Source organism: Coptis chinensis, chromosome 2 (genome assembly GCF_015680905.1).
Source record: "Coptis chinensis isolate HL-2020 chromosome 2, ASM1568090v1, whole genome shotgun sequence".
NCBI classification, from domain to species: domain Eukaryota; kingdom Viridiplantae; phylum Streptophyta; class Magnoliopsida; order Ranunculales; family Ranunculaceae; genus Coptis; species Coptis chinensis.
This window is the reverse complement of record NC_141457.1, coordinates 97,946,255-97,961,111: the sequence shown is the minus strand read 5'-3', so window position 1 is coordinate 97,961,111 and position 14,857 is coordinate 97,946,255. Positions and strand designations below refer to the sequence as shown.

The 14,857-nt window shown below is 36.9% G+C and overlaps 2 protein-coding genes across 2 annotated transcripts; both read left to right on the top strand.

The window, feature by feature from the left end:
- Window positions 1-652: 652 nt before the first annotated feature.
- LOC147519428 (cyclin-D4-1-like) lies at window positions 653-2,869 on the top strand. Its single transcript, XM_086591021.1, has 6 exons — window positions 653-1,224; window positions 1,543-1,629; window positions 1,729-1,827; window positions 1,934-2,135; window positions 2,228-2,352; window positions 2,458-2,869. The coding sequence occupies exons 1-6, from the start codon at window positions 931-933 to the stop codon at window positions 2,695-2,697; spliced, it is 1,047 nt and encodes a 348-aa protein (XP_086447147.1). The 5' UTR covers window positions 653-930; the 3' UTR covers window positions 2,698-2,869.
- A 7,340-nt stretch (window positions 2,870-10,209) lies between these two features.
- On the top strand, window positions 10,210-13,756 carry LOC147519427 (transcription factor SAC51-like). Its single transcript, XM_086591020.1, has 4 exons — window positions 10,210-10,346; window positions 10,695-11,202; window positions 11,437-11,596; window positions 11,696-13,756. The coding sequence occupies exon 4, from the start codon at window positions 11,713-11,715 to the stop codon at window positions 12,799-12,801; it is 1,089 nt and encodes a 362-aa protein (XP_086447146.1). The 5' UTR covers window positions 10,210-10,346; window positions 10,695-11,202; window positions 11,437-11,596; window positions 11,696-11,712; the 3' UTR covers window positions 12,802-13,756.
- Window positions 13,757-14,857: the final 1,101 nt, after the last annotated feature.

Here is a 14,857-nt window from a genome sequence, read left to right as displayed (position 1 = left end):
TTAGTTGATAGATATGCCCTTGTTTGATTAAAAGATAAACACCTCCTGGTTTTATCTAGCTGTAAAATGAATTATGTGGTGACATTGCCGTGAAGAGATAGATTGATGTAATTTTGCTGTCTTCTTTTGTTTTTTGAATACTCTGTTTTGCATAAGAGTAGTCTCTGCATAATATAGTAACAACATCAAATACAAGGCTTGCCTCCAAAAAGCCCTCCGCAAACAGCCAAACACAAGATAGTCAGTGGTGCTGTATAGAAATTTAAAGCCAAACAATGCAAACTCAGTGTCTGTGAGTTTAATAACAGCCATGGGACTCTGGTAGGAACGCAAGTTTTGGACTTGGGATACTTGGTTGCAATTTTAACCTATATAAGTGGATTGAGTACATTTTGCGCTGGAATTTGAGACTGAATTTGTTGTTTGTGAAACGTTGGGTCAAAAGTTATCGAAGGTAAAAACTTTTATGGTCAAATTGCGTTTTTGTGAGAGAGCATATCACGACTGATTGGATACTGAACATAACGCTTAAAAGAAGATAATATTTTCACGTGGGATACGAATATTTAACGGTTCTATTTAGGTACGATTGCACGAAGACCTTTTATCACTAAACCCTCAAGCTAGAACTAGAAACCTCACACTTCTTATTATCACGAGAATGATATAGAATAATTTTTCTGTTTGGGAGAGAATTCCAATGTGACCACCCCACGTGGCAAGTCTTAATAGGGATATTGCCACTGAGAAATGAACAGATGAAACTATTCACTACGTACAGTATTTAAGATTTTTGGTCTAAAAATTTAAAATTCATTCTTTATTTAATTTACAATCTGTACAATCTCAGTCTTCTTCTCTATCATTTATGAGAGTTTCCCATACAGGGCAGAGAGAGAAAGAGAGACACTCTAATAATAAGATCCTTTAATGTCTCCAAGCCTTCTCTGTCCAGAAAATAGCAATGTATGTTTTGATGATGAGATTGGGAATGGGTTTCTGGAGGAACAATGGAATCCTCATAAGCTTGATAAAAAAATCAACTTTTTTCATAGTGGGGATTTTTTTCAACTTGGGAACTTACCACTGCAAAGTGAGGAGTGTATGAGTTTAATAGTTGAGAAAGAATGTGATTTCTTGCCTAGAAGTGATTACTTGAAAAGGTTGCAAAATGGGGACTTGGACTTGATGGTTAGAAAGGATGCTCTTGATTGGATGAAAAAGGTCAGTTTTTTATATTGGGATGTTTTCATGTTAATCTTCATTTGTAAATTGTTGTTGAATGTTATTGTGTTCTCTAGTAAATTTTGAGCTTGGGTATCTTATATGAATTGATTTCTATTTAAAAGTGCTACTTTTCTAATATCATTAATGTGATAATGTTATGTTCTGTTTGTTTGTTCAAAGGTTTGTTCTTCTTGTAAGTTGTAGTCTTGTAGATGTAGTCTTTGTTGATATGTAAGTAGTAATGTAGCCCTGTAGGCAAGTCTCATAAATGTAGGCAACTATGTGTGGTTAATGTTGTTCACTTGGGTTTAACAGGTTCATTCCTATTACAGCTTTGGACCTTTGACTGCCTACTTATCAATTAGTTACTTCGATCGATTTCTCTCAAACTATGAACTCCCCGTGAGTAACGGTGTTTTCCTTAATACAATTCTTTTTGTTGCATTTTCTTGTTTATTGATTTTTCTCATAATGCCATGTGATTGTTTTTGTTGTTAATAGAGTGGTAGAGCTTGGGTAGTACAGTTGCTGGCTGTAGCTTGTTTATCGTTAGCAGCCAAAATGGAGGAGGCTGTAATGCCTCTATCTCTAGATTTACAGGTGATACAAATGTACATTGGTCATATGGTATTGATGGGAGAACCAGCTTCAATGTGCTGAAGCGTTTTATTCTTGATATAATTTTCCGTTTGAGGATCTTTTCCAGGTTGGTGAACCCAGATTCGTCTTTGAAGCCAGGACCATACAAAGAATGGAGCTTGTGGTGCTGAGCACTTTGAAGTGGAGAATGCAAGCGGTGACACCTTTCTCCTTCATAGACTACTTCCTTCACAAGATTAATGATGATCGTCCTCCTTTGAAACTGTTCATCTCTCAATCTGCAGAATTAACTTTATGTTTAGCTAATGGTATGCCTTTTGTTCTCATTATTCACTTAAGATCAAGAAGGCAAATTGAGGGAGGGTCTGGTTTAATCTTATTAGGTGGATTTTGACTCCAGGGATTGAGTTCTTGGAGTATAAGCCTTCTGAGGTTGCTGCAGCAGTGACACTTTCTGTATTAGGAGAATCTCAAATTGTGAACTTTGACAAGGCTGTGTCTTGTTTCATCCAACTTGTGCAAAAGGTAAGTTTGGCAACGGAAAATGTGACTATTTTGTCTCCGTACAGTTTTCTGTTCATGAAATACATGGATCAACTTGTGAATTATGTTTACTGTTATCGTCTGCAGGAGAGGGTGCTAAAGTGCCTCAAATTAGTCCAAGGTTTTTCACCGATAAGTGGGTCTGTTTATGTTGCATGTGCTTTCCATCCATCTACCCCTCAGAGCCCAATTGGAGTGCTAGATGCTTCTTGTTTGAGCTATAAAAGTGAGGAGTTAACTGCTGGGTCAGGTCCAATATCTTCTTGTGCATGTCCAGATGCTAAACGGAGGAAGCTTAACGATACATCTGAATTGGACTTGAAGTAATGTGAAGCTTAGTTTGCACCTTGCATTCTCTGTCAAATAAACTTTTGCTGGGGGAATGTAAGTTTTACTGCTTTGAATTGAGATGACCTCTTGCAAAACTAGCTGAATGAGGGGATGTGGTAAGCTAAAGGGTAATAAGAAAATACTTGAGAGAGTTAGTGGAGTTGGGAAATGAACTAGTATATTCTACTGCTTTTCTAGCATGAATAGGAAACCTACCAGGCTGATGCTAATGTGTCCACAGCATGGTGAGGAGAGGGAGGGGGGGAACTGAAACTACGTATTGGTTTGGGAATATTATTTGTTGTATTTTATATGGGGGTGGGTGGGTGGGTGAAGGGGCTGGGAAAGAGGTATACATTTTGGAGGACATTCATTTGTCATCTATTTCTCCGTTTTTGTTTTTAAAGAAGGAAAATGATAACTAAAGTTTAATCACTTAAATGGTGTTAGGAAAATGAAAGAATTTGGTGGACCAACGGATATCTAGGTTTTTCTTTGTTAGTTTTTAATATCATAAATTTTTCTTAGTTACCCTGGCGCCCCTCTTTGAAAACATCTTTACTCAGAATCTGTATGTGCTGCATTTACTTGTTACTAGTTCCACTTATAAAATCAACTCATTTTAAAGATGATGACATATCGCTTGAAGAGAGTTCTGAAGTCTACTGCAACTCATATGTGAGATGATGACATATCAGTTGGGGGGAGTTATGAAGTGTATTGCAGAGGTCTGCAGCAACCATAACTCAATTGTTTTAACTCTCCATTCACCCTAGATTGGGTAACGAGCCGTGTTTTGCTGTTTGGTAAGTTTGAGATGCTACTGCATAATGTCTCTATATGTTGAAATTGCAAGCTGTTTGTGTGGGTCAGTGGGAACCTTGTATTATTCTGAAGAGGAAAGGGGGTAGTTAGGTGAGCAAGGGGGGAGGAGGAGGCTGTTGAAGACTGCTGGATGCTCGTCTTGTTCTAAGCATCTTAGTACTAAAAGTAGGACTAAGGCTTGTATGTGAATTTGTGAGGTTCTTGTATTGAGATGTTGTCAGTCATTAGAGAGGGCACGGTATTCATTGGGAGAAGAAGTACCGGGAGTGATTTGAACTCTGACTAGGCCACGTATTAAACTGATAATTCACGCTTATATTAAAGAAAAGGGGAAGGGGGTTACCCGTCATTTCAAACATTTGACACAAACTTCTCACCACATGTACGTGTATTTGGTACATTACAGATTTACAGAACCTAAAACATTTACTTGAATAATCACTTTTTGGCTAATAATAGAAACCTAAATAAACACATTCCAGATTTTACCTCCAAAAAGGGGTTCTTGCCATTGCTTTGCTTCCTATGAATGTGTGAGAGAGTTGAAGAAGATGACAAGTTTCTTGTGTAGTTCAATAATGAGGAAGGGTTTGAAGAGTGAAGGCAAGGGCCAGGGTTTTGACAAGTATTTCTAAGAATATAATATTCATCAAAGGGGATTGAAAATTTGCGGGCACAGCATCAATGGTTCGGCACATATAGTACGACCATGTTAGACTGTGTTGAGTAGAGTGAGCACAGTAAGCTGATTTTATGCATATATATTCTGTTTCAATCGGCCAACTATGGATGAATGAGTTTGTCCCACAGTAACCTCAGTTGTGCAAAACGTGTTTTATGGTTTTACTATGAAGAGCATCCATAGTGTTTCCAACCTTTATAGGTCTTAGGTGGATTAGATGGTTTTACTCTTTATAGTACCTATATAAATCATTGCACCCTAAACTAGTGTACTTCCTAATTCCTAATTCCTAATTTATGGATTTACAAAGCTACCGATAGAAGAAGTCACTTAAATCACAAGTAAACGGTAGCTAAAACCTGGATAGGCCTGTGTATTCTGTGGTATACAACTTTGTACCCCTCTCTCTCTCGTACTAGGTCTTTCGTGGTTTTGTAGTAAACAGCCCATGGACGTAATCCCATCGTTTACTGGATCCCGCTGTAGTAAATCATCCCTTGTTCAGCTGGTGTAAGTTAAAACAGCAAGTCTGCAAGGAGCCAAACAGTTCCGCTTCAGGGCAGGCTCTAACATTTCTTGATTCGTCCAATTATATGATCCCGGATTGTGTTGACTGTTGTTGAGTGATTGAGTCTGGTCGTGGTTTCTCTAACTAAAAACCCATTTGCGTTGGATTGGGCTAAATTACATGCACTCAAAACTCGGAATTAAAGAGTTTCACAGCAATTAACACCGAAACATCTTCCCAAAAAAAAAAAAAAACACACTGAAACATCTCGTAAAATATGAAATCCAATAAAAAAAAACAGTTTACGATATGTCCAATTTTTAACTATAATCCGATGGGTTCCAAACCAGTAAAAACGGGTATGTAATAGGTAGTTAGCATTTTGAACTAGTTCTGGTTCTTGAAAATTAGAACTGGATTTTTATTGAATTGGTTTTGGATTAAATATGTATGGAACTGTTATGGGTCTGATTTGGTTGAAATTTTGAATTTTATTATTCTAAAATCCTAATTTTCCTTCCACCATATAAAAATTCAACAAATAAATAAAGAATGTTTGCCGTTCCCATTAACATTTGTTTTTCACAAAAAATACTACACAAGTGCTTATAGAACACAAGGTTGTAAACTTCTGTAATGAGTTTTGATTAAAGTATGAAACTTTTCTTCTTTAACTTATGTGTAATTAATCTGTCATGCTTTTTTTATTTATGTACCTAATTTATATATTAAAAAAAAATTATATTTATATAATAAAAATTAGGATCCAATTACAAAAAATCCAGTCCAAATTAATATTATTAGTTCAGAACAGATTTAGAATCAAGAAAAAAATTTCGGTTCAGTTTTGATTATCTAACTCAAACGTCCAATTAGATCCGGTCCGATTTTGGATCGATATGGTTGAAAAACGGAACGGTTTTGAATTTTCATTTATCCGGTAATCCGGAACATCAACCAATTGGCAGCCCTAATAATCCCAACTCACTTGGCGGCTTTCTGTTGATTATACCAAAGACTCGGAGCCACCCCCAAAAAAAGACACTGTCCTAACAAAACACGTGTCATCCTGCTACCGATCAAAGCCCGCGTTCATTGAAAATCCTTACCAAATCGTACGCCTGACAAAAACTCACACTTCGCGTGCTTGCTGAAACAATTTAACTATACTTTGACTCAAATCACCACATTCTCTCTCTTCTTTTACATCGTTAAACGAGCCAACGCATGCGCCACGTTAAGAGATCCCGAAGAAGCCCTTTGAGAATTACTTTTTTAACTGGCGATTTTTGGGGGTGTGTGTTTATAATCCTCTTTTCGCGCTCATCATTGTTTCACTCATCTCTCTCTCACCATCAGATATCTACGATAAGTCCACTTCAACGCATGGTTCACTATTATTAACTCTTCCAATGCACCCGTACATGCTATAGTATAATACTGCCGTTGAGTGATTGCCAATGGAAAGTAATAACTGTTTGAGATGTGGACGTATCTGATTATAGACTCACGAGTAGTCTGACATTTTTTTGAACTTTTAGCCTTACAAAGATTACAATGGGGACATGGGGTGTTGTACTTAACGGCGTGGGTATTGAGGAGGGTGTAGGCGTGTGAGCGTGAGCGTGAGCCGTATGAACCGGTGAGTTTACTTTCTTCAAAGTCTGCAGTTTTATTACTGTTTTTAGGAGATTTTCTTGTCGGGAATCACAAGATTTTCTTCGTGCAGCCTTGCCTTCGTATTTCAAATGGACTAAATTGACCTTATTATTCTTACTTACAGGTAAACTTTCAGACAGTTCCAAGTCCCAAAATATCAGTTCTGCTGAAATTATGAATTCAACAAGTAAAGATGGAATTCGAACTAAACAAGCCGAGTTTTATTATGTTCAAGCTCGGCTCGCTAATTACACGAGTTTTAAATTGAGTTCGAGCTCGGCTCATATAGTTAAACGAGTGAGCTCGAGTCAAACTTAAACAAGCCAAGTCCAAGCCACTCGGTTATTTTATATTATAAATATGCTATTTGAGTTAAACGAGCCGAGCTTTATCAAGCTCATTTGTTACACGAGTTTTAATTTTAGCTTTAGCTCGGTTCATATAGTTAAACGAGCGAGTTCCAAACCCTCGGCTCAAATTCCACCCTTATCAACAAGTCATTTTTTTGGTTTTTTTTTTCAAACATTATTCACAATACGGAATTTGCAAAACAGACTTTATATTATACAATTTATTTGACGCTCAAAGCTGAAAAACCACAATGAGTAGTGTTTGCACGAGTTAATTATGCCACATCACTTACGAAATAAAGCATGAAACTGACTTTGAAATCACAGTTGTTACACATAATAGTTTGGTTTCTTACACTCTAAGGAAATTTAAGGTACAACAAGAAGTCCTAAATGATTTTCGTCCAAACTAATTAAGTGTCTCTGGCCTGAGTTGATATCCTCGTCCTCAAAACACTTGAAATTTATTACATAAACATTTGATTTTCCCTAATCACTATTCAAATTCATCTTTCCATGTACACTGCTTCCATTAATGGATTTAATGGTAATACTAGTGCATCATTTTAAGCGTGCACATCACTCGTGTGCTGTAATGGTAGACTCTGTTCAACTAAAGCCGGCCACTTGAACAACTTCCAGACAGAAAGAAAAAGAAAAAAGTGAGTGGGGGTTGACACTTTCCATTGAGCTTTATATATCTTTGTTTATTTTATGGATGTGTGTATAGTCTAAAGTTGAAAAAATGGGGATTAAAGACTAAGAAAGTGGGTATTCGTGAAATGTGTAACATATAATATTTGGAGCATGGATACCCTCCTTTTACTTCTTTTTCTTTTGGGTATTTTAAGAGCACAACGTCTAATCCCATAGTGCTGTTGGTGGTGAGAGAGTATTGTTTGGCTTTCCAAGCGTGCGTGTTTTTGTTGGAGAATCCACAACCAAATGGCTCCATGGTCTCAGGTTCTACGCGCTGATGACCTAAAATAAACCATGTTTTAATTTGAATGTTTCACGAATCATTCGACATGTGTATGCTTTTAAAATTTCAACAGATTGGATCACTTACACTATGAGAAATAAGTAATGATACTACATTATTCGACAATGAAACTTCACGTGTAAGAACAAGGTCACGACAGTTGAAGGATTGCATCAAACTTCCCTATTTCCAGCTTATTAGAAGAACAATATGGAAATGTGTATGAAATAGGATGTCCCTTAGACCCTTACAGAAACTGTGCATACAAGCCCCTCCGGTAGAGAATCCTGCATCCGCCCCTGCGTGCGCCAGTGTGATAAAAAAAAAATATGTTAGGCATTTAGTGTCAACACATAGACAAACACCTTTACCAAAAAAACAAAACACACACACATAAACACAAGCACCAATTCAATTTCTGCGGCAGTACATCGAATTGAATACGAGTTATACGTACGCCCATTTGGTGGTGATAGCTACAATAAGCGCTGGATTCTTAAAACCTCGGCTATAATCATTCAGGTGTTTTTTTGGTATATGAGCAAGTTAAATAATCCTGCTTATTTTTGTTTGCTGTTCCACAGTATATACGAATACCTGATATAATAGGTGCTAAATAAAAAGTTTGGCCTGGTTAAGGTAGCAATGCACAACCAATAGTTCCAAACTTCCAATTATGCTAAAAACATGTCCCATAAAATATGGTTTGCCATAATTCAGCACTCTAATTTAACTCTATTTCCAACACTTTCATATACGTGTTCCATAAGTTAAGGATAAACACATTAGTTTACTCCCGAGCCAAATTTTTAGCTAGTGTTTTTCTTCAAAAGTTTCGACTTTGCCAAAGAAAGAACTTGATTGGGCGTGGTCCTTGTTCCCTCCACTCTAAACAAGAGTGGATGACATTTAACATATTTATTTCCCTTATTTATTATAAAATACATAAATTATTGGTGGTAGATCTTCATACTGTGTATGAGATCCCGGTGGTTATGGAATCCTGGGTATTTGTTAGTTTAATTAATTACTTTTTCGGTTATGCATGTATATGCGTGGTCATTTAAGAAACATACAAAGCTAATGGAGTTTACTATTGAATGAATTTGTTATAGCATAAGGAACATTTGAAAGATTATAAACTTTGATATGGTAGAGGTAATAATCATTATTAAGCATGAGGATGAATATCAAGTGCAAATAGGGCAGGGAATCAGGTTGGGTAGACCCAAATTCGATCTGACCCGATTACCAAATACATCAGGTTCTGTCGGGACTTCAGGTGCATTTTTATATCTGTTTATTTATTCGGGTCGGGTTTGGATTCGGATTCAGATATAATTTTTATATCTGTTTATTTATTCGGGTCGGGTTTGGATTCGGATTCAGATATAATTTGTTAGTTTTTTTTTAAATTTTTATTGTTATCCGACCGGGCGGGTGGATAAATTTCGATTTTGAATATTGTCAAACTATTTGGATTTGGATTCGAATATAGCCATATCCAACCCGAACCCAACCCATTCCCTGCCCTAAATCTAAATGCAAATAGTTCGTAGTGTATGTAAAGATGCACCATGAAGTGTAAAGCATCCCAGAAATCATGCCTTTTAATCTCTCGATCGAATTTATTCTTAAGGTAGGTCTGCCTAAATTGCGTGCATTATCAATTGGCATCTCATGAAAAAACAATCTCATCCATGATCCATCAGTTATTTTTCTTTTTATGATACGAAAATATGATTCGCTTCATATTATAATTTCAATAGGGAGTGGTGGCAATTATTATGCAACATTGTAACGTCATTCACCAGATCTCATACAAGGAAAAAAAAAAATCAGACTAACATCATTCTTGCAACTTTGCAAGGTCCCGTGCCCCATGTATCAATTGATTTACGGTTTGAAGGACGTGAGTGATCGAATCATATTGGTGTTTGAGTGTGTAAATGATTTTGGACATTGCACATTATCAGGTATTCGGGACTTCAGGTTGCAAACATCTTTTCAAATTCATAGACTGTGACTCTCCTCCCTCCCCCCGCTTTCATTTCAATTACAAAAACGAGAGGCTATGATGGTAGTCGGTAGACTTGCATTGCAGGCTTGTAATCGAGTCAAGTTTCATAGTGTCAACATTTCGATATATACCGAAATTTCATAGTTGAACACCTGGAAAACGAGTGAGGAGGGTATAACTGGAAAATAACATTGAGAGCATGATTAAATTTGCAGGAGAGAAGATTCGGGTGTCATCAAAACACTTCAGTAGTACAGTACTCTTAAATCAAATGGTCAAACACGAGAGGTGTCATCATTATTTAACCAAACCCCCCCCCCTCACTCACTCCACCCAGGTTAAGTTAACATTATTTCCATGTAGAATATTATTATTATTATAATGTACACGAGCACTATAATATATATATATATATAATAATAATAATCCTCACAACAATGAGGGGCATTATTGTCTTTTGAGTTTCTATATAATCATCTCCCTCCCCTTTATTTTCACTCCTATTATTTCTCTCACTCAATAAACTCAAGCTCTATCCTCTTTTCCATCTCTCCATTTCTTGATTCATTACTTGGAAGTAAGAAGAAACCAGACATATTTCTAGTCCATACATATTCGCTGTAAGTTGACAGATCTTCATAATATTGAGTCTGTATTGATTATCTAAAACATATGTACTGTGTTAAGCCAGTTTATGGGTGTCGTATATTAAAAGTTATTACTGAGATCTGGTTTAATGTTGTGTTGACTTTCTTGAAATATTGAGGGAGATCTAGTTTAATGACTTCAATATCATTACTTCCGGCTTTTTGTTTGTATAAGTTTTAAAATATGTGAAATGTATTAAAAATTTCTTATTTAACATTAACAAACAATTGTCACTTTTATTTGAAAATATGTTTTATTGAGTTTTGATTTTTTTTTTTTTTTTTTAATCTGCCTGATCGATTGAATATATCGTTTTGCAGGACTTTGATTTTAAAGCAGAAGAAAGAAAGAAAGAAAGAGTAAAAGTGGAGTGTTGTTTAATTTTTGAGAAAGAACAGCATGCGGTGGTTGAGTCTATCAGTTGATGTATACCGAAAAGTTATATCTTTGAACTTGTATTGTAGAGTTATCTTGTAATTCATTCTCATCGACATTCTCTTCGTCGTGTATTCACCTTCCTCAAAATCTTCTCTTCATTAACTCCATGGGATCCAACATCTTTGTTTTCTCACCATTCTGTGTACGTAGGATTAGCTGAATTAATCTACTTATTATTAAAAAAGAGTCGAATCCTTTTTTGCCTTTCTAGTTTTTTTGTTTGTTTCTCGGGTAGATTTTGGGTTTGTGAAAGGGTAAAAAGAAGTTATGGTAAGCCAAGCAGCAAGCCAGACGAAATTCCGGGCATTGAAACATGAAAGTGGAGTCGCGGGAAGTGCAACCATTGTAGTTAGAGTCATAGCATGCTTTCAGCCATTACAGGATTGCCAGGTAACTGTTACTACTTGGTTCAAATTTGTTTCATGTAGATTGTGTATATATTTGCTAACTTGTTTATGTTTGGGAATGCTTGAAATATAATAGAATGTTTTGCTGCTCTAATATGTCTGATTAGTGTGCTATTTATGTGAAATTGAATGTATGATACTGTGAATCTTTGATCCCTTAATTTTTCGGATGATTGCGTTGATTGTTGATTCATATTTTTGTTATCTTGTTTATCAGGCAGAATACTTTCGCCATTTGCTAAAACCTGTAACGTAGATTGCTAGTTGTTGTTTGTTTGTTTGTACAAACCAAGTTGAAGTCCGTTGTTTCTTTCGATTTTCCTTGTTACTTTGAAGAAGGCAGCAACTACATACAAACCCAGCTTAAAGATCTTCTGGTACATTTCACTGCACACTCTAGTGTTTGTGTACTTCAGATTATTGCCCTATAGCTGATTGATCAAATCAATGATGAACATTGTGTGTTTGTTTTTTAGGTTATTATTGTGGTTGGATGGGAAAGGACACTGGTTCTTGGCACCACCAGCAATGCCCACCTCATCAAGCACCCAACTTGAAATGCAAAAGCTTTGCGCCAGACTCAGGATGGCCAAATGCTTTCCCTGCTTGTGCCCGCCCTTGCACTGGTTTGGTTTCTGCAAATGAAACTATACCGGGGTGTGTCAGTTCCAACCCACCTCATTTCAAGGCAGGGCTAGCTAATGTACCTCGGGGATGGTTCTATGGTTTACCTTGTTATCGACAGGCCTTAACGCCCATTCATGTACATTCTCCCAAAGATCCCGACACTAATGCGGATGGATATAAGAGGAATGCCACTCTTAATGCAGTATCAAGGCCTGTTGAAAAGAAATATATTGTATTTGATCATTCTGGCAATCAGACTAGATTGATTTTTAGTCCTGCTACTGGTTATCCAATTCAATGTCCTAGATTTGGAAACCCAAGTGAAGTTGACAATGGAGGATTAGGGATAGAGTGGAAAACCAAGACAAGGCATTTCTATAAAGACTGTCAAATTTTTTTTGATGGACTTGTTGAGAAGCCGGAGGATCAAGAAACTGGGGAGGAGAGTGAAATGCATGAAGACACAGAGGAACTTAATGCATTGTTATACTCGGATGAAGACTCATCCGATGATCATGAATGTTCTTGTGAAGAAGAAATAAGTACTGGTCATTCCCCAAGCAAAATGACCGGCCACATGAAGCAAGAAGTTGCAAGTGCAGAAGAAGTTGCAAGCTCAGGTGGTGGCAATTGTAAGAGAAAGAGATTACTTGATGATGTGTACAGTGCATCCTCACTGATGGACACAGCAAGTTCCGGTAAACCAAATGGATCCTCAGAGTATGAGGACGATGCAGAGTCCTGCTGTGGAGAAAGCAAGATTCATGGAGAAGAATTCAGTTCATTACCAACCAATAAGCGATTGAAAAGGGAGAAAATTCGCGAGACCGTGAACATTCTGCAGAACATAATTCCAGGTGGAAAAGACATGGATGCTATCCTTGTGTTGGATGAAGCCATCCAATACCTGAGGTCCCTAAAGCTCAAAGCCAAATCGTTGGGGGAAAGTCTGTAGTAATAGGCGCAGCAGCCCAAGGTGTAGTACTATTAGTATTATGTACGTGGTTTGTGGTTATATGTTACAGTATGTACATTAGCCAGTTAGGGTATGCTTCTGTTTGTGTTATTACTCGAATAAAAGTTGGACCATCATGGTGGTTATGTGGGGACTGGTGTGGTATTGAAGGATAAGGAGGCTTTGAACCTGTGAGTATTTTACAACAAAGAGAAGTATGTTACAGCCTTACAGGCTGATCTGAAGAAGTCTTTTAAGGTTCATGATTTTGAGTTTGAAATCCGTTACTTTCAGCTAAAGGGGGTCCAATGGTTTGAACAGTCTTGAAATGGTGTTGTTTGTTGACTGGAAAGTTATTATCTTTTCATGTTAATTGTGTTCATGAAAGTAACCTAAGCTTGTGTTGAAGTTGAGCTTTTAGATGGTCTCCGTCTATTGGTTGGTTGGATGGTGGAGCGACCCAGAACCAAAGAGTGCATGCGCGTTTGGTGAATTCGGGCCCCAAAGTAAACAAATCTCGCCACTTTTCATTATTTTTTCATAAGAAAAAAACTTGCCTGGTGTCTTTTTCTTTAAGACTTTGTGCACACCAAGAGAAAATCCAGGGTGATGAAAGGAGAGAATCAGAGAAGTGGGTATGATTAACACGCGGATTGAAAGAGATAGGAGTGAGAAGGTTCATTGTGGGTGAATAAAGGGGCCACAAAAGGGGGCACTGAAGAAAGCAGTGATTGACACTTGACTGTATTCACGTGAGAGGATGGAGGATGTATAGTTAATGTCCTCTTTCTTTTCGAATCCAAGCTGTGTTCACGAGTGTAGTCAATGTTTGTCTTTAGCTTTTTGTTTCGTTATATAATTGCGTGAAAGTGGAAAGAAAGACCACCTTGCATGTTTGTATGTTGCCATATGACTGATGGTGCTATAAGCCTATAATACTCATGTTCTGTTTGTATGTGTATCAGTGTATGTGCATGGGTTCTTAGTTATTACTGTTTCTGCCAAATAGCATAGGAATTTTAGAAATTTGGAAAACTGAAATTCACAATATTTTAACCCATGTCATATTTTGATTCTGACTAATTTTGAATTTTTTTTTGGAAAACTGAAATATCCGGTGAAATTTTGACATTCCGCTGGGATTTGTTAACACTGCCAAATAGTAATGTTTTCTCTTTTTTTTTTTTACACACGAGTACGGATATTATTAATAATAATTAAAGAATGTAACAACAAGAGAGAGCATTACATATTTACATGTCAGGTTAAGCTGACTACAAACAACCTAATCAAATCTCTAGTAGGTCCTGTGAAGACATTCTATATTGGTGATGAATAGGGGTCTGCTTGTGCTTCAAATTGTTTCTTCCACAATCATAGTAGCTCTCTTTTTTGTGCGGTGTGATGTGCTGATGCCAAAATCTTGCCTCGGTGATTCCTTTTGCTCAACCGATGTTTGCTCTATAAAGGCTTGATTCTGTGGTTAAAAACTACGTTTGTGTAAAATAATTTCTGGCAATTAGCTATGGAAACTCACTTTTGGTTTCTATGATTCTCATAGCTAATGTCTACAGCTCGACCAAAACCCCAAGTCGTACTTAACCAAAATGGGCATCGACTTTCGTAGAGTTGGTTGCTGTCTTATATTTGTTTTTTGATAATTTCTTCAGTTCATTAATCTAAAACAAATGGGGCTGGCCATCTCATTTTCTAAAAAGTATAAGAATAAGTTTTATATTCTTAGTTGAAATTGATATACATAATTAAAAGTATAATAAAAAAAATTTAAACCACCAAGAAAAAAAAAAAAAAAAAGTAAAATAGTAGTGTATAATTTGATCGGGCCCGGCCCGACCTTCAAAATTGAGGGGGTGCGTATTTATGTCATGACCCTACTCAACCTGGATCTCAACACACATTAGAGACAGGCTAGCCCAACCCTCAGTCATAAGACCTAATACTGTTCTAAAAATCGGTCTAAATGGCCACCTAAGCGTTGCCTAACTGACTCGCCTAGGCCTAAAAATTCGGTTGACCGTAGGCGGATGCTAGGTGG